The 18,485-nt window shown below is 47.3% G+C and overlaps 2 protein-coding genes across 4 annotated transcripts in view; one reads left to right on the top strand and one right to left on the bottom strand.

Annotated features, from left to right (window-relative positions):
• Positions 1-1,887: 1,887 nt before the first annotated feature.
• CCDC177 (coiled-coil domain containing 177) lies at positions 1,888-7,509 on the bottom strand. The gene is made up of 2 exons (XM_021540736.4): positions 7,388-7,509; positions 1,888-6,762 (listed from the first exon to the last, which is right to left on the bottom strand). The coding sequence occupies exon 2, from the start codon at positions 6,752-6,754 to the stop codon at positions 4,856-4,858; it is 1,899 nt and encodes a 632-aa protein (XP_021396411.3). The 5' UTR covers positions 6,755-6,762; positions 7,388-7,509; the 3' UTR covers positions 1,888-4,855.
• A 257-nt stretch (positions 7,510-7,766) lies between these two features.
• SUSD6 (sushi domain containing 6) overlaps positions 7,767-18,485 on the top strand; it is a 90,635-nt gene continuing 79,916 nt past the window's right edge. For 2 of the 3 annotated variants that reach the window (XM_085582040.1, XM_085582035.1), the window contains exon 1: positions 7,767-17,418. The gene's annotated coding sequence lies outside the window, so the exon portion shown is untranslated. The remainder of the gene's footprint in view (positions 17,419-18,485) is intronic. The other variant, XM_085582026.1, reaches the window with a different exon arrangement.

The raw sequence follows: 18,485 nt of genomic DNA, 5'->3' as shown, positions 1-18,485 counted from the left end.
AAGAAGTCAGACCTAGAACTGATTTTTTTTTCATGTCCTAGTGTTAATAGGTATGTGGGATGTGGGGCATATTCCATTATGAAGACTATGAAGACTGGCCTCCCCAGAGTGCTGGATGTCTCCATGAGTGGAGAATCTCTTTCCAGGTATCTTGTGTTGGAAGAGTTTTGCATTTTTTTTTCCTTGTTCCCAGTGTTTTCTCTTCTAACCATCACCTAGTAATAGCTCACAAAAAGGAGGGCAGAGCTGCTGTCTGCCTGGAAGCCAGAAGCATTATGATTTTCTTATCATCCCTCTGAACTGGCTCTTCAGAGTGGGTGGTTCTTGCTTGCCAAGTACTTGTGGGGCTGCACTCCCCCAGGTACAAGCAGTTGTATTAGAGCTCCATCAGCTCCCACTGCAACACCCCTGTAATGCGCTGCTCAGTAGGTGTCTCAGGGCTGATTTCCAGAAGGACTGGGCTGAGCCAGTGTCTTCCTCTTCTTTGCCAATGACAGCCTTCTTTCACAACTATGCAGGCTATGTCTAGTCCTAACAAACTATATTCCCTTGGAGCTTGACTCAGCAAAACAAAGCTTACACTGTATTGTTTAAAGGGAACCTGTGTGATCTGAGAAAAGATTACAGAGCACCTCCCAGAGCACCTCTGCTCTCCTGGATGTAGTGGCTGCTCTACTAAACAACAGCACAGTCTCAGGTCCACAGAGCAGAACTATGTGTGAAGACACCAATTACCATCTGGAATGTGCTGCATCTAACTAGCTTTGTATCTCATCCTTACATCTCCCTGCATCTTCTTTAAAAAACCCCAGTAAGACCAAAAAAAGCCCAAACCAAAAAAACATGTTTGAAATGGCATTTCAACTACTACATTTTTGTCTTTACCAGCAGAAGAACACCCACAGCTGAAAGCAAGTCTTTCTTTGATGCAACAACTGCAGCAATGAGAAGCCATCCTCAGGTAGGCTATGATAAACTGGGCTATGTATTGCAAATTCTGTTTCTCATGCCTCCCTGTCCAGCTTTGGCTTAATAAAGATATGTAGATGTCTTTAACCAAGTCCCCTCTCAAACCTGTGAGCACTGCATATTCAGCATTTGTTTAGCAAATAGAATTCCCCTGTCACCAGGAGAAATTTTAGCACAGAATGAGTCTGGAGCTCCATAAGCATCCTAAGAGGAAAATAGCAGGTAAACAAGGCAAGAAATCTAATCTTCACATCCTTCTTATTCAGGTGGAGAAAGAACTTAGTATAAACTGGCTTAAAATTTACCTTGTAAAATATTAACTAGCGATGGTGCAGCTGCTCCTCCTAACAGCTTTTAGACATATCTACCAAATTCAACCTTGACAGAGAGAATGAGCTTTAGTGATGAATTTTGCGTGAAGAGGAAGCACACAGGTAAGATTGTTGGCACACTCTCTGGCACTGAAGGGCTCCAATTTCAACCCAGATGCCATTAAAGACTAGACAATCCACATAAACAAGAGTTTCTGAACATACAAAATGTGTTCCATTGTGTTCCAAAATTCCTCCAGAGTTCAGCCAACAGAAACTGTTCCTTAGTCAGTGCTTCCTCTCCATGTTGATTTCTTTTTTAGTTCTCCCTAAACTATAGCTCAATTGCAAAAATATCAAATAAATCCCATCTACAAGGGCCATACTTTTTACATGTGACCCAGGGTTTAACTTCTGTTTCTACAGAAATCCAGCAGTAGAATTCCTTCTCAAATAAACAGAAGCATAAGCAGACCGAAGAAATACCTCTCATGCCTCCATCCATACTGACTTTTCCATGCAATTTTAAACTCATAAAATTCACTGAATTTCATGAACTTTGAACTTAAACCACTACAGAAATAAAAAATATCCATACACAGATTAGTGTCTTTTGAAAAAAAATATTTTTTCTTTGATTTCACATTCAAAACTTGATCTGTACACTGCACAGCATAGGAACACTAGTTCGCAAATCCAATTACCTTCATGTTGGTTTGTGTTGATTAGTTCAGCTGTAGCCCCAAGGTGTCAAACTCAGTCAGCAGCAAGAGATGGACCCCAGATGTAATTACAGTCAGTGGCCAAGACATGTCTCCTGGGCTGCAGAATGTTCTCTGTCTGGAAATGCCCTTGTCAGAGGGAGGTTTGGACAGTTTTCAGGTAGGTCGCAGTAGAGCTTTAGGGAAAACATGCTCCTCCAGTTAGAGGCTGCCTGCTTATTCACCCATCACCATTTGCCTTCTTTCCACTGTTTCCCAGCTCTCCCCATTTTCCCTCTGTTAAATGAACCAAGCAGTGAATTTCAACCCCAGTGCAACAATACAGGAAGCAAAACCCCTCATACACATGCTGGCAGGCTTGCTCTGCAGCCCCAAAGGCTAAAAACTAGATGAAACATTGGCTATACTGGACTCACTGCAAGTTTTATCCCAACTCTAATGCTGTCGGGGAGCAAGGGCACTTTTGCAGTGGCTGGATTTGGGCCACTGGCCATCTCTTTCCTAGGTCTTTGCATGCAATTATGAGCTACAAGGGCACACATAAATCACTGTGGTATGGACAACATGTGAAGAAGTCTGTGTTTTTTCAAGGACCTTGTCCAGTGTTAGAGCAGCATTCGTTTCACTGTTCTAGTTGCTGCTTTGAGGATGAGGGTGAGGGAACAGCCTCCCTGCTGGAAACACTAATGCAGCTATCCTTTCCACAGTTACCAGATTTGGGTGTTAATGTTTTTCACCAAGGGATGTTTTACTTTAATAATCACTCAAATAAATAAATAAATAAATAAATACATAAATACATAAATAAATATTACTTTGTACTTTATAAGCAACATTTGTCCAAAGTCTTTGAAGTGCTTTGCCAGAGTCTTACTATTTCCTGTCAGTCCCAAGAGCTCAACTCCGCTTCCATTTATATCAATAGGAGCAGGTCCAGCCTCTAAGAACTTGCCTGGCATTACACAGTGAACCAATGACTGACAGAGCAAACATTGCTCAGCTGCCCTAATTCCTACTTTCATGCTGCCTGCCCTTAACACCACCAATCATACTTTGATTCAAAGATCAAGTCCTATAAAAATAAAATTCAAAAAAAATCCTATTTCTTAATTTTCAACACTGTTTTTGTAATGTCTCTAGCCTTCCACGGCACCAAGGTGTATTTGGTCTATTGTTACTGCTCATTTAACAGCTTCTTTAAAGCCTTTTAGGAGGGCTCTGACCTGCTGTTACCTCCTGGGAAATTCTAGTAAGCAATCTATGCATGCTAGACTGCATGTCTGTGCCATATGTCAACCCTCTCCTGGTTGCCTCTTCTACTGTGTTGAACGCCAGAGAAAGAAACCCACAAAGAAATGAGATCCTGTTTTTTCTTGCTGCTTCTCCTCCATGATCCAGGTCTGACTGCTATCACCAGAGCAACCCAATACGGCGTCACGGATGGTGGAACACAGAGTGATGCTGCCCAGAGCCAGAAAAAAACCAAAGTGCCTGCTTTGGATTGTGCTTGCAACTCCAACTCAACAAAGAGTAAATGTGGAAACCTGGCGCAGAGTACTGTTGTACTTGAATGCTGTGCACAGGACACAGGTAGGCTTTTCAAATTTCTGGTGTATTTCATTGCAGAAGGACTCAGTTCTCCCTAAATAGTATTAACTCTTATAAAAAAGACATGATCCTCATCTGAGAGAATCTGTAACATACCTTATTTTGTGCATCTATTCTTTCTTGTGCTCTATATAAGAATACAACTCTTAGCACCAGTGAGAAAGAAATGCTGCCCTGCTCAGTAGATGATGATAAGAGCTGTGCGAACGTCTCATTGTATGCAGTTCATGAGAACTATAAGGCTGGAACCCTGGAGAACATCTGGTCCAACCTCCTGCTCAAGATAGGGCAAATTGGATAAGGTGGCTGAAAGTCTTCTTGAGTTTTGAGAATTCCTGAGGGTGGTGATTTCCATTTACAAGTGACCTCTGTGTTTCCCCCAAAGTCCAGATTCCACAGGTTCATTCATTTTTATATCTTAATGCGTGGGTGCTCATCGGTGTGTGGACTGTCCATAAATTTGTCTCCTTTTCTCCCTCCTACAAAAGAAAAGAAGGAATTCTACAGATGTTAGCAAGAGAAACTTGGAGAGGTGAGGATACCTTGGGAGGGGTAACACTTACAAACATCAAAAATGAAACTGTGTTTGTGAGCACTTTCAGCTAGCTTCCGCCCAGCTCTGATCATGATGTCTACTTACACGGCCTTGATCTGTGCTTTCCCTAGCTTGGTACTAGCAGCAGCCAAGGGGTACTCAGGGTATATGGCATTCTGTTCTCCAGCCTTCCTCACCTTCAGCATGGGATTACAGCAGCTTTGAAAATGCAGTCCTGTAACTTAAACCAAACTGCCCATCACTCCAGGCAGAACCAGCTAGGGCGGTTTTGGTTCTTACTCAGCAGACTCTAGTAGTCAGCAACCTCTGTTTGCATTTCCAGCTGGAGAGTGCATTGGTAGTCATCTCTGGTGGAAATAATCAATCAGTAACTATGAGGCTTCAAGCAGATTTTGCAGCCCTCTCTGACAAAAATGCATGTGCTTGTGGTGCGGAGGACAGAAAAACCTGCATCCTCTCTGTAAAGATGACTGAGGTCATTCTTTAAAACACACTCAGAACTAAAAATGTATTTAAAACAGTATGTGAAATAGCTGCCACATTTTTGTGCGGTACCCTGCTCCCCCAAAATATGAAATTAGGGTGGATGTTGGTTTCCATTGTTTTTTAAATGCTCACGCTGAGGAGCTTTCTGTCACATTACGATGGACAACCAGCGGTGCATCCTCACTCCTCCATGAAAAGATCCTTCATTTCTTACTAAGCTGAGCATGCAGTTCTGCTTCAAAGGCCATTTTGTCAAAGGTGCGCACGTTCGTCTCCTCCCGCACCTTTTCCCGGACATGGAAGGATGCTCGAGCAACAGATCTGGCATTTTCTAAGACAGTCTTCTTCTCCTTGAAGATCTGCTCACTTCTCTCCAGCTTCCTCTCTATAGAGAGGAGAATTTCCCTGCGCCGTAAGTCCTCATACTGTTCCACCTTTTGCTTGTTCATCTTCTGCACTTTTTCCTTTTCCAGGCGGCTCAAGACCACTTTGCGGGCTTTTTCTTGGACAGCCTCTTCAGCCACCTGGGCAGCATGCTGGAGCTTTCTCTCTGTCTCTCTAGCCAGTGCTTCCAAGTGCTCCTTCTGCTCTCTTTCTTTCTTCTCTGCTGCCAGTTTAGCTCTCTGGATCTGCATGTCCTCACGCCTAGCCTTCTCCCTCAGCTCCTGGTTCCTTTTCTCCACAAGCTGCTCATAGTTCTCCTGAGCCTTTGTCAAACTCATCTTCAGGGATGCCTTCAGCATTTCCTTCTCTTCTGCCTCCTGTTTGGCCAGTTCCTTGAGCAAGGCCTCATGCTTCAGCTTCTCTGCTTGGTTGAACAGTCTCTTTTCCTTCTGCAGCTGCACCTCCTTTTTCAGCCTCTTCTGTGCAGCTGTGGACAGCTTCTCTTGCAGGAGCTGCTCCTCTCGCTCCTGGTGCTCCTTCTTGACTTCTTCCTTTGCCTTCAGGTTGAGCTCTTGATGGAGCTTTTTCTGCTTGTCCTCCTTGATGGCCCGCTCCAGCCTCTCCCTCCGCAGCCGCTCCTGCTTCTCCGCTTGCTCCCGCCACCTCTCCTCACACACCAGGAGCTGCTTCTGCCTCATCAGGGCAGCTTCCTCCTGCTCCTGGTTCAGTCTCCCTCGACGCTTCTCCACCTGGCTCTCCCACATCCGCTGACCCTGCAAGAGGGCCCTTTGCTTCTCCTTCTCCTCCTGCTCCTTCCGCTGTTCAGCCAGGCGCCGCTGGCTGTCCCACTGCAGGTGAGCTGCCTGCCGCTGCTCCCGCAGGAGGTTGGCCTCCTGGTGCTTGGCGATCATCAGTGCCGCGATCTTCTTGTCTCTCTCTGGCACCTCTGAGAGACCCTTCTTCCTCTTCACCTCTCTGACGATCCTCTCGACTTTCTGGGCAGTCTGCGGTGAGTGGCTGAGGTCGCCCAGGCTGAAACTACGCCCCAGCAGAGTCCCGTTGGCGGCGGCTACCCCCCGACCCCGGCCGCACACCTTGCCCCCGCGCTCCCGCAGGCTCTCCCCGCTGTAGGAGGACGAAGCACCCGACTCAGAGGAGGTCTTGCCCCAGCTACCCTCGCGGCGCTTCTGCAACGAGTCCAGGGAGTGGCTCTTGCCCTTGGCACCCCTCGATGCCCTGGCCCTCCCCCCGCCATGGGTCCGGGGCCCGCCGGCGGCTGCGGCCGCAGCCCGGGAGGAGACGCGGGCGGCGGGCGAAGGCGGCAGGCTGCCGAGGGGCGCGAGGATCCGCCTCTTCTCCTCCCGGATAATCCTCTCCCGCTCCTCCCGGCACTGCTGCAGCTTGCGGCGGCGCTCCCGCTCGTAGGCCTCGTAGAGGCCGGCGGCCACCCGCATGGAGCGCCCGGGCGCCTCTCTCAGCAGGTCCCCGAGCGCCCGCGGCAGCAGCTCCACGGGCCGCACGGCGCAGCGGGCGCAGGCCTCCAGCGACCGCGGGCTGGTCAGCACGTACCGGCTGCCCTCCGCCGCCGCGCAGTCGAAGTTGTACAGGTCCAGGTGCAGCAGCGGCGACTGCTCTCCAGGACGGGCCGGCTCTCCCCCCGCTGCCCCCCCAGGCGCCGGGCAGGGCTGCGGGGGAGGCTCGGCCGGCGGCTCCACCATGGCTCGGCCTGCGGGGCAGAGAGCGGCGGCGAGTGAGCGTGCAGACCCCTTTGTGTCCCCGGGGCAGGGGCGAGGAGCGGCGCGGAGGGGGCGGCTCGGTGTGCATCGGGGATGCCCGGGCTGGGCTGTGTTTGCGCAGGAAGGGGGCAGGTTGCGGCAGGTGTAGGGCGCGGACGGGCAGTGTCCAGGGGCGGGGGTGCCCGGGGCGGGGAGCCGTGTTTGGGCGGCCGGGCACAGGGGCGTGGTGCGGAGTCTTTAGGACGCGCGGGTTGTGCCCCGTGGTGCGCGGGGGCGCGTGGGGTGACGGGGTGACGTGGGGGCGTTCGGGATCCTCCGGCAGGTTCGGGCAGTGGGCGCTGAATCGTTCGGCAAGGAGCGGGGCTGCTGGGGATGCGCGGCGTGTGTCTGGGCCGGGAGGGCAGTCTGGGCTGAGGGTAGCCGGGCTATGAACGAGGATGCTTTAGGTGCTGGGCTTGGCGGAGTGGCGGACGAGGGTGTCCGCGCGTGAATGGGTGAGCGGAGAAAGGGGTGCCCGGGGGTGTCAGGCTGGGCTGGCAGCGGGACCGAGACCTCCTCCAGGGCCGCGGCGCAAGAAGGAGCCCCCCGCCCGTCCCGGTCCCCCGCGGCACTCACCGGGCGGGCGGGCGCGGCCGCAGCCCCGCTCTTTGTCTCGGTGCCGGCGGCCTCGGGGATCAGGCGGGCGGCGGCGGCGGCTCCTCCATGGCACCCCGGGCCCCGCGCGGCGCCCCCACCTGCGGGGCGGCGGCGGCGGGCACGGCGGCCGCCCGCAGGCTGCGGCGCCCCGCGCTGCCCGCTGCAGCCCCGCAAGGGGGGCGGGCGGAGGCGGGCGCGGGGGGAGCCCGCCCCGCAGCCCCGCCGCCGCGCCGGGCCGGGGGCAGCGCTGCCGCCGGACGGGGGAGCCGCCCCCGCCTCCCCGCCGCGAGGGGCCGGGCTCGGCGCTGCTGCGGCGAGCGCCGCGCGGGGCTGGCTCGGGTGCGCGGGAGCGCCCGGCCCGCCGGGAGAGTGCCCTTCCCTGCAGGCATCCCCGCTCCTTGTGTGCGCATCCCTTAACCCGTGCGGCCTGCCCTGCACCTGCCCCTCCGAGCTCGCGTCTTTCCCTGCAGACCATCCGTAAATGAGCAGCACTTTCACGGTCGTGCCCCCTGTTTTGCACTGTACCTGCACACAAACAAGCCCATCTGTATTTGCCGCTAATATAGACAAGGATAAAAAGGGTATAAGAAGGAACAGGAGATGCTAACCCAGTTTTACAGATGGCAAACTGGGCCCCAGGGAGATGAAGATGACTGTCTTGGGCCACCTAGGGAATTCACGCCAGAGCTGGAAAGGAATGGTAAAGCTCTCGGATTTCATTTCAAAGCAGTTTCCAACCATGAAACCTTAGACCCTTTTGTGCTAGTGTAAAATATTGCTTGATGCAAAGATGAAACAGGCAATACAGTACACCTTTTTGAGTGCCCACTTCGAATATGGTGCTTGCAGTTACTTTGAAATATCCCTGGTTTCTACAGGAATCCTGGGCTCAACAGCCTCAGTGGAGTTGAGAAATGCTTTGCTCTGGAGATACCATTCAGCCAAAAGAGGATCACTGCTGTTAGTGGAGCTGCAGAGCATCTATGCCACTTAGTGGAGCAACTCTGATTTTTTCAGGCAGAGGACAGGAGTAGTAAATGCACTACTGTAGTCACTGTGCTATGAAGTCAATGTTTTTCAGCAATTTCTCATTTAACTTCTACAGGTACACTTTAACATGCTCTACTTTAGTGAGAAAGGATATAGTACTCACCAAACGACTTTCCAGGATGGCCCAGGACAAGGATACAGTGCAAAAGAAGGGCCGAAAAAGGCTTGGCAGTTCTTAGCAGAAAGCTGAGGAGCTGAAGTTGGTTGTAATTTCATATTGTACAGGCAAAGACTGTGATGATGCATCCACAGCAAGTGAGCAAACTCCACCAATAAGCCATATTGACTAACCTGATCTCATTCATTCATCATCATGATACTTTGCAGGGGACAGTTATAAAGCTTGGTTATTAGTCACATGAAAAATCCTCAGGCCAGGGAGCAGCTCTGCCATATGAAGAGCCCAGCCTTCTGGCTGATGGAGCTAACCATTTATACTTGCTGTAGCACCATAGCTGTCAAGCCATAGCTGCCTTCCCTTCTCATGGGAAGTATTAAGCTGATAAATGCATATGCCAGGTAAGATGTAGGCTGCTCCAAGGTTTTGGCATGTAGCTATTTCAGCCTTCATCAGGACTGTATTTGGGTCTTGATCTTTTCAGGTTTCCACATGGATCTTTGAGAGCCTTGTAAGTGGTCTCCCAAATGCAATTAAAAGGGGATTTATCAGGGGATTTTTAGAAGCAGCTGGATGTGACTCAACACACGCTATCCAAACACAGAATCATATCCCTATCTCATCAAGACTAAAGGAGTTTTGGGATGGAGAAGGAGGAGATCATTGGAGGAGTTGAAGTGGATCGCTGCTTGTGAGTCATTTTCCCAGACACAATTATAAAGCCTAATTCTCTGTTGGCTAGATATGTCTAGGAATCTGTGTGCTCAGGTGGAGCAGTACTATAACGTTATGCTTTAATAAACATTTCCAATTTTGCAACACTACTAATGATAGCAAGGAATGTGGGGCAGTGGAAAACTGGAACTACAGTTTGAGTGGGTAGAAATTTTTGTATCACTTCAACATATTCTTCTGTATGCCTTCCATTGCTCATGTATTATTTCCTTTCTTCCCATCTAACTTTAAAACTGCCCATACCTGGGTACTTCCCTGCTCTCTTCGTGAGAGCTATTTCACAACCTGCTACAGCTCATTGGTAAAAGCTTTTCAGTTACTTTCAGCTTCGGTTTACCCTCTTTTTGTTTTGTCTTCTCTTTGTCAGCACTCGGTCCTGCTTGTATCTATGCCTTACACATGTTTGTAAACTGTTTCCATGTCTCCTCAGAGACAGGGAACACATAATGTCATCACAAATCAATCCCCCACAGTTGCACAGGGAGCTATCGCCTTCTATCTCCTCCCAGTGTGTCAGACTCTCGTGGTAGCCACAGCCCTGAACTGAGCAGTGGGTTCCTGCCCAACACTCAGCTCTGTGTTGCCCGTGTGCACATTCCTGGTGCTGGTGCCTTGCCTTCCTCATCTCTAGCTAATTGCTTTGTGTCCCCTTCTCTAATTTTCTAGCTCTCCTAAGGCTAGATCAATATAGTTTGACTTTCCAGAACTCTTCCCTCCTCTGTCAAGAGAAATGTTAGTTGATGAATTATTTCCTGCTTGCTAAATAGCCTTTGTTTTCCAGGTTGAATGCTATCTTCATCTACTTTGCAATTTCTACTTTCTGTCTCAGGCTTTTTATACTGCTGTTGGGAGACCCTGATCTACTGTGCAGCTACCTCAACTCTCAGCCTATTCCCTCTTCCTTAGATTCTTCCTGGTTTTGCACCAGAATATTCCTGCACCTTCCTGAGCCCTGTGCAAGGGGAAAGTGACAGCTTTGGGGACAGGAGAGTAAGGAGGCCTCTGACACAATTCTTGCTGTTATCTCCCAGGCATATTGCCTTTCTCTTCCTAGCTGCTTCTGGGACACAGGCACCAAGCATCTGCCCAAGTATGTCCCTTCCCTGCACAGATGCAGCTCCTGCCCCTCTCCCAGGACATACCAGTGCCTATCCAGCACAACCTTCTGTCAGCTGGATGGTTTAAGCACTAATTTAAAACTTTAATGAGGCACTCAGTCTAATGTTTTACTGATCCCCATTGCCATCGTATCCCTGGTTCTTTCCCTCTGAACAGCCACTTGTCACATGCCATAATCTTTTGTTTACAGTCCTGCAACACATCCACCTGAGTAATTTTACAGCCTGCTATGTAATAATGCTGAGCATAAAATGCCATTTGACTTTATACTTTGGGTTTGCCTGATAGCCAAGGTCCAAAGCCCATCATGCCACAATGTCAGTCTAACAACCTGACAAAAGCAAAGTCCTGTGTGATATTTCAGTGTCGGTTCCTTGTTTACATTTCTCATGCTTTGCCTTTGGTTTTTGTCTCTCTGTGCTTCTGCTCTGCCTGCAGTCCTGGCACAGCTTGCCTTTCCCTTCCTCCATGGGTGGCAGGATGGGCGTTTGCTTTCGTCTTGCCACCACAGACTGCCTGTGGGGAGACATGGCAAGGCCTCCCTCCTCTGTTGCCCCCTGCCAGGCTGTTCTGGTGTGGTGAGTGCACAGCATCCTGAGAGACTTCAAAGTAACTGCCCAAAGCTGGGGCACCATCCCCCTGCTCACAGCCCAGAGGCTTTGCCTAATGTTGGCATCTGTGGCTGACCCAGATGGGAGTCTCTAGGGAAATGGAGCTTCTGGCTGGGGCAGATGCCCAGAGCAGGAAAGCAGAGAAGAGATGGGGTGTGAGGAGGTAGCTGGGAATGGTAACATACGGTGGGGGGTGATGCAGAGGGCTACTGCCAGAAGCAAAATGTTTGGCAGCTGCTGGGGACAGACTTACATTGCAGATACTGTATCTTTCACTCTAATATAAAGCTGGAGTCTAAGGCCAGTGTGCTGATGGTGAGTTGTTTGTTATTTGTGTGCATCTTGCTGGGAAACACCATGGTGTGAGCTGTTTGCTGTCTCACTGAAACCAGTTAGTCCTCAGTAATGAAAATATTTTGTTGGTCCCTGGCTGAAGGATCTGAAGAGAGTTTTCTGTCCTCTGTTGAGGACTGGCAGCAGTCATGCTGACCAGCTCTGTATTTGACTTTGTGCAAGTTTGGCACATCTGCAGTAGTTTTGTATTTGGGTAAACCTCGTTAGTTACCAGGGCTGTTTGAACAAAAATATGGTAGGCTGGCTAGAGAAAATGAGGGGGACAAAACCTTGTCACTGCATATTTCCATGGAAGCAAGTATAGATATGAGGGTAGATTTTATTTGGTTTGCGAGATATTCCCTTGTCAGTGGTTCTTTCTGGAGCAATTAGAATTTTGGCATATATCGGCAGAAACCAAACCTCAGATGTGTCTGTTGAACCTATGCATGCAGTTCTTCTGGTCAGGCTTGGCTTCTTTAGAGAACTCATGGGTCATGAGGTAGTTATGGAGCCCTTGCACACACTGAATCATGGAGGATTTGGCCCCAAGGTCATAGAGCAAACTTCAGATGAGGTAAACAAATATCTGAAATGAATACAAGGATGTCTTTGTTATGAGAGGTCAGAATGCACCACTGGAGTGATCCATGCAGGACTACAAACTACATGTGCATGAGCTACTGTCCATATACAAATGGTGCAGTGACCCAGAATAGTCTCTAATAGGCAAGTGGCATTGAGTGTAAACTCAACAGGAAGGCTACATCCTAATGTTACAGGGTTATATTTTCAAGCTGAAGCTGAAATGCAATTACATCCCATTCATTTACTTGAAAACTGTTGGTTTTGAGCAAATGATCAGTCTTGCATGCTGCTTCAGTTTCCAAGCTGCGCTATTTATTCTAGCACAGCCTGGAAATCACAAAATGAAGCTCTTGAAGAACAGTGGGAAATGTGACATCGCTGGTGATGCTCTTCCAGGGAAATAAAATGTGAAGCATAATCAAACAGAGCAAACTGTCAGATTAAGACTGGAGATTTAAAATTATTTTAGTTTAAATTAATTTGAGGTGTTTATTAGCTGAATAGTAAGGTTATTTCTCTTTTTGTATGATTTTTACCTTCGCCACTGCTTGGATTTTATCAGTTAGGTATTTTTAGAACTGCAAAAATCTCACATCACTCCTTCTTGGCCTATCAGAAGCCACATCAGAACATAGTATTCTAGGATGTATATTTAATGTTCCAATTTAAATATGAGCTGCTTTTCCATTCTTAGATTGTACTTGGTCTTGCCTGATGGTGCTGTGCCAAGGAGCTGGCAGCCAGCAGGAAGAGATTTGCTGTTTGCTTCTGCTCTCATCTGGGAGTGATGCACATGAGAGGGGTCAGAAGTTAAAAGCTGGACCTTTCCTTGTTCTGTTATCCGTACACCCATGCTTATGGAGTGTAAAGGATGCATATGGGGCCAATGCATTCAGCCTGCATTGGTGTCTGTTGTGGCCTGAGGAGAAAGGCAGAGAGGTGTTAAACCCATGATGCCTGCTCTTGAATTCAGGAGACACATATCCCGCTCATGCAGGCAGAGTGAACACATGTGGGCAGGGTTGCATCACTCTCCCACATTAGGTCCACAGGAGGTAGCCCAGGCCTGAGTTGCCCCTGCTGTTTTAACACTGTTTAACAATGACCTGTGCTACCAATGCTGCCATGACTTTGGCCAAAGTCCCTTATGAATAATGCTGCCTAATTATGGGTGAATGTCTGCAGCTGAAACCTACTACCCATAATGATAGGATTACATTTAAATTCTTCAAGTTATACCTATACTTATATGCTTAGATTTTGGAGGGGATAACCTCTATTATTCTTTTACAGCATGAGCAGGGATTCTGAATTCCTTAGGTGTCAGCATCTGTCCAGAACCCCAGAGGCCATACTAGTTCCAGTGCAGTTCAGAACCCATCATGTGAATTGCATGTCAGCAGAACCTCCCCAAGGGGGAAACTGTTCTACCTGAATAATGAGTAATTGCAACTGGAGACAGTGCCAAATAGATTTTTTTTTCCATTGGGCTGATTTCTGGGAATAAAGCCAACTGGAAGACGGCTAGAAGAAAATCTTCCTAACTGATCGTATTTGCAATCAATTTTTTATGCCAGTTGTTGCCTCAGAAAATATGAAAGTCAGCAGACAGTAAGCAGCTTGAAAAGGACTGATGTTTATATAAAGAAAATGAAGATTTGCTGCTGCTTTCTTGAGGTGTACAAAGTCTGTATGTAGCCAAACAATGCAAAATCATGTGGAAAGAACAGGTGGGAATCCAAGAAGTTAACAAATCTCCTGTAACAAAAACCTACTGTGTAATAGAAAGACTTCTACAGCTACCCTTAATTTTGAAGAATTAGTCAAGAGATGCCTGACTTTCTTAATATAATTTTCAGAGTTGACAGAGGAGAAGCTGAGAGTAAATTGGGCTGCTTTTTGGGAAATTGTGGAACATGAAGTTGTTGGAAAGAAGAAAGGGTTGAGAACAATGGATGTTAGACAGAAGAGGTTCAGTTCTTTGCTTGTCACTTTTTTACTAAGCAAATGGTGTGAGTTGGTATGTATGGGATCTGTACCACCCTCTTCCATCTGTGTAGAGGAATAATAGCACCTTCCTAAGCAGTGCATAGTCAATGTGATAATGAAGCCGTATAATAAATACATTAGATAAACGTGGCATGGGAGGATTTTAAGATGGTTGGAAAGTAACTTAAATTGCTTAAAGGATTTTATGGTGAAGGAGGTTTTGTCCTTCATCATCTTTGATCCCCTTTACCTCTTTACTGTAACACATAAGCAGTGATGCAGCTACTGTATCATTAAACATACTAAAGGGGATGGGATGATGGATAGTTTACCATAACAGTTTTGTAGAATTTGTGCTTCCTATACATGTGTATATAGGTCACATCCTGCACTTTCTCTCCTTGAACTAACAGGCTCACTGTACTCAGTGATTTGGGTTTTGTTGTACAGTTTTTTTCTTCCAACTTTCATGCTTTTTAGCACAGTGTAGGGATAAGATTCATGAGATGGTGAGAGTACAGGTCCATGGCACTGAAGAGCACCACAGTGAGATACCTGTGCAAGATGGCTGCTGTACAGTGGCATTGTGTCCAGGCAAATTGTTCTGCTGGGTTTTGAGTGTCATTCTCTGGGACATGGGGTGGGTGCTGATTGTACCCAAAGGAAGCAAATGCTAAGAAGGCGAATGTGACTTTCTGGTTTATTGGGCAAAATGTCTCTGATAGAAACAGAATACACCACTGGTTTGCAAGGTACTGAGGAGACCCTGTGCAGAGCACTGTGTGTTGTTCCGATGTTGGGAAATCCTGCAGGCAAGACTCTGGTGTTAAAAAAGATTAAATTAAGTTTGACACAGTGGGGCTAGTTAGGATGATCAGTGGACCAGTAAGCTAGCCTAAGGACAGATCACTAAAATGCCTCTATCTTTGAGCCTGTAAAATTAAATTTGAGGCAGGATGTGGCAGACCTTTACAAATATGCAAAGGACCAGGCAATTTGCTCAGCCAGTGCTTTTCATGTATCCTGCATTTTGTTGTGCTAGCCCAGGGACGTCACAGTCACCCTCAGAAATGCAGACTCTGAAGAAACCACTCCTGTGAAAACCAGGGTGGTTTGGTTGTTGACTTCAACCATAGCAAGACCTACAGGAAACTCGTTTTCCCTGCTCTGAACGTTTAGCCCTTAAGTGAAGTGGAATTAATACCATTGTGCTGTGTGGCTTGAAACTAGCACAACTGGAGCAGAAGTCAATTTGCTGTATTTGAAAGAAAATTAATTAAGGCCTCATTTGCTTCCCTCAGAGAGAAAAGCTCTGGGTAGTTTCCAGGAGATGATTTTTTTTGATCTTCTTTGGTACAGGCCTATATGTACAGAACAAATGTAGTGCAGCTTCATGATCCAAATCCCTATAAACTCCAGGTTGTGAGCTGAGTCTTTTGGCTCCCATGACAGCCTGACATCCCTGGTGACTGCTTCACAACTATATGCTGCATTTCAAGTCACAGAAAGAAACAGAATCTCTTAATTCAGTGCATGTTTGTGGTACTCCAAGAAAAGAAATGTCATGGCAAGGATGATGCTCATAGCCAGGTTTACCCTTACCTGTTCTTCATCAGCAGACTGTGAACACAAGTGCCCTAACAAGGCAAAAGGGTGGATGGTATACCAAGATTTATCTTTTATTCTTGTTTTCCCATATTGCTTTAATAGTCTTTTGGAAATTAGCTGCTCTATTCGCATCTACTCTGAATATTAATAATGAATAATGCCTTGCTAAACACAAAAAATGTGCATGGGTTCCAGTGTATGATACTGGAAGTATAACTGAGGGCTAGCAGGCCAGAAGATGTGTGCAGAAGGAAGTGGAGAAAAAATGAAAGCAAAACAACAGAGTCTACAGGAGCCTAATGGGCTGTGAGGGTTTCAAAAGCACTTAAAAATTATTTACTCCTGCACAAATGCCGTGTCATACAAGTTGCCAATGGATAGGTCACAGAGGTGTTACCAACAAGAAGGCAAAGGAGGAACAAGAGCTGTTATGTATGCCCAAGTGGGAGATGGTGTTTGCTAGGAGGCCAGGCATGCTGGCAGCTCCAAGATGCCAAAACGCATCTCTGCTGTGATGCCAGCTAACTTTTTTCCCACTGGAAGCTGGATGTGGGAGATTGATGGAAACAAAAAAATGTGAGTAGCTCTCCTGCATCTTAGCAGTAAGAGCTCTCTTTGAGAAAAAAAGGGTTTGTGAGAGAGTCCTCTGAAACCAAGTCTTTGATAATTGAGCTGGGAGCTCAGGGTGTCTATAGCAGCCTGTCCTTAGACTAAAACTATCTTAGTCTTTTGGTTTGATGGCTGGGCAGCAATGTGGAGGAGAGAACAAATGGCATGGAGTGGGTATAGCACTCCCTCATTGTCTGCAGGGGCACACAGCACTGGGTAGAAGGAGGTCAGGTAGGATGGTAACATTACCAAGGCTCATGGCTAAGGATAGATTGTGTGACAGCTGGAAGTAACATTATCTCTTAGATTATGTTTTTTCTTCTCTGGTAGTGCTTAGACTGTCATAAGATCTTTTCTAGCTGAGCACTACCATCAGAAATCATATTTAATCAGCGGCTTCTCTCAGAAATGAAGTTACCTTGAAATTGGAGTCATGCTAGATATGTGGCACCTGAACAGAGTTCAATAACTTTTGAAGTTGTATTGGGTTTGCATGGCCAAGCTTTGGTAGCAGTCGGAGGGGTACAGGGGTGGCTGCTGTGAGAAGCTGCTAGAAGCTTCCTTCAGGTTCAGCAGAGCCAGTCCCTGGTGGCTCCACAGATGGATGTGCCTCTGATCAAGGCTAACCACCAGTCAGAAATGGTGGTAATGCCTGTCCTTGAAGGATGGCACCGCGTGGAAGAGTGACCCACACTGCAGCAGTTTGAGCAGGACTGTTGTCTGTGGGATGGACTCGGGTCGTGGCAGTTCGCAGAGAGATTGTGAGAGGGACTCAGGCTGGAGAAGTTAATGGAGAATTGTGTCCTGTGGGAGGGACCCACAGTGGAACAGGGGAAGGGCTCCTCTCCCTGAGCAGCCTAAGGAGTCATGGCTGATGAACTGACCATAGCCCTCATTCCCTGTCTTCCTGTGCTGCTGGGTGGGAAGTAGAGCTCAGGAAGGAGGAAGTGGTGGAGGGAAGGTGTTTCGAAGGTTTTATTTTATTCTTATTATCCTGCTCTAATTTTTTTACTAATAAATTAAATTAATATCTCTAATTCTATCCTGGTTTTGTCCCTGCTGGTATTTGATGAGTGATCTCTCCTGGTCCTTATTGCAACTCATGAACCTTTGTTATATTTTTTATCTCCTGTCCAGTTGCAGAGGGGAGTGATAGAAAGGCTTTGGTGGGTGCCTGGAATCCAGCCAGAATCAACTTAGTACAGAAGTCCACCATGGGAGGGAAGGAATGGGCAAATGTGTGCAGGAGGGTAAGAAGTACTGTTTTTTTTCACAAAGTTTTGAAAGGCTTTTGGCAGTTTGAATCGTGGGATACAAATTTCAAGTCTGGGATTAAAAATATGTTTGTTTTATCTGATTAATCCAGTGGCAGATTTGGATCTGGAGGGCAGCAACTGTCCATGTGGGGTCTATCAAAGCATGCAGAACAGTATGCATTTGCATTCCTATGAGAGATGTTTTATATTGTTCTAAAATATGTCCTCTGTAGCCCAGCTTCCACTGCCATCCCACTGCTGCAGGCTTGCCAAAAGAACCAGGGCAAAATGTGGTGTGGGCTGTCTCACTGCCCCCATGTATGGGCTACCCCTTTCCCCAGCCCTGTGCAAGCGAGTCTGACCAAATCCCATCCATGTCTCTGCCAGAAAGGAGTGTATTGATGAACTAAGACTTATGTGACAGTAAAACTTCTTCTGTGGAGTAAAAGCAAGATCCATAACTAATGCATAAGAAATTAATTACTTAATCAGATGGGGTCACACAAACTAAGTATGCTTTGACCTTCTGGTGGAGCTTGGCAGCTTTTATGCTTTAAAATTTTTATTGCTGAAAATGAAATGTTTCAATGAATTATTTATTTTCATCTCCATTCAAGCAACCTGAAAATGAACATTAGGAAAATTGTGCCAAAATACCTGGGTTGAGACCATAAGCTTTGTGCCTTGGGGAGAGGTGCTCTGTGGTGGCAGCTCCTGACCTTCCTTTTTTGACATATGTAATAAAGCAAAAATGTTTCACCTCTTTCTTCAGAACCTGGAGCCTGAAAAGATTAGAACCAGTTGGGCACAGGCATTTGCCTGGAAGGGGGTTGTAACTGTTTTGGGGGCAGTTAGTGGCATTTACCTCCTCTGAAGCATTAGCAGTTGGCTATTGGTGGTAGCAGGATGTTGGATTTGAGTGGCTGATGGTCTGATGCAGTGTGGCAAATCCCATGTAAAAGGCATTAGTTAATGTCTGTGTGATACTTTGAACATTTAAGATGGTCTGTGAATGCTGATTTCTGTGATTCTACAATAAAAAAATAAGCACAGTCAAATTA

The sequence above is a fragment of the Lonchura striata genome, chromosome 5 (assembly GCF_050655825.1).
Source record: "Lonchura striata isolate lonStrDom1 chromosome 5, ASM5065582v1, whole genome shotgun sequence".
NCBI classification, from domain to species: Eukaryota; Metazoa; Chordata; class Aves; order Passeriformes; family Estrildidae; genus Lonchura; species Lonchura striata.
This window is presented reverse-complemented; position numbering and strand designations above follow the sequence as displayed.

Coding starts and splice junctions, on each gene's coding strand:
- CCDC177 (XM_021540736.4), bottom strand. CDS start 6,754: ATGGTGGAGCCGCCGGCCGAGCCTCCCCCGCAGCCCTGCCCGGCGCCT.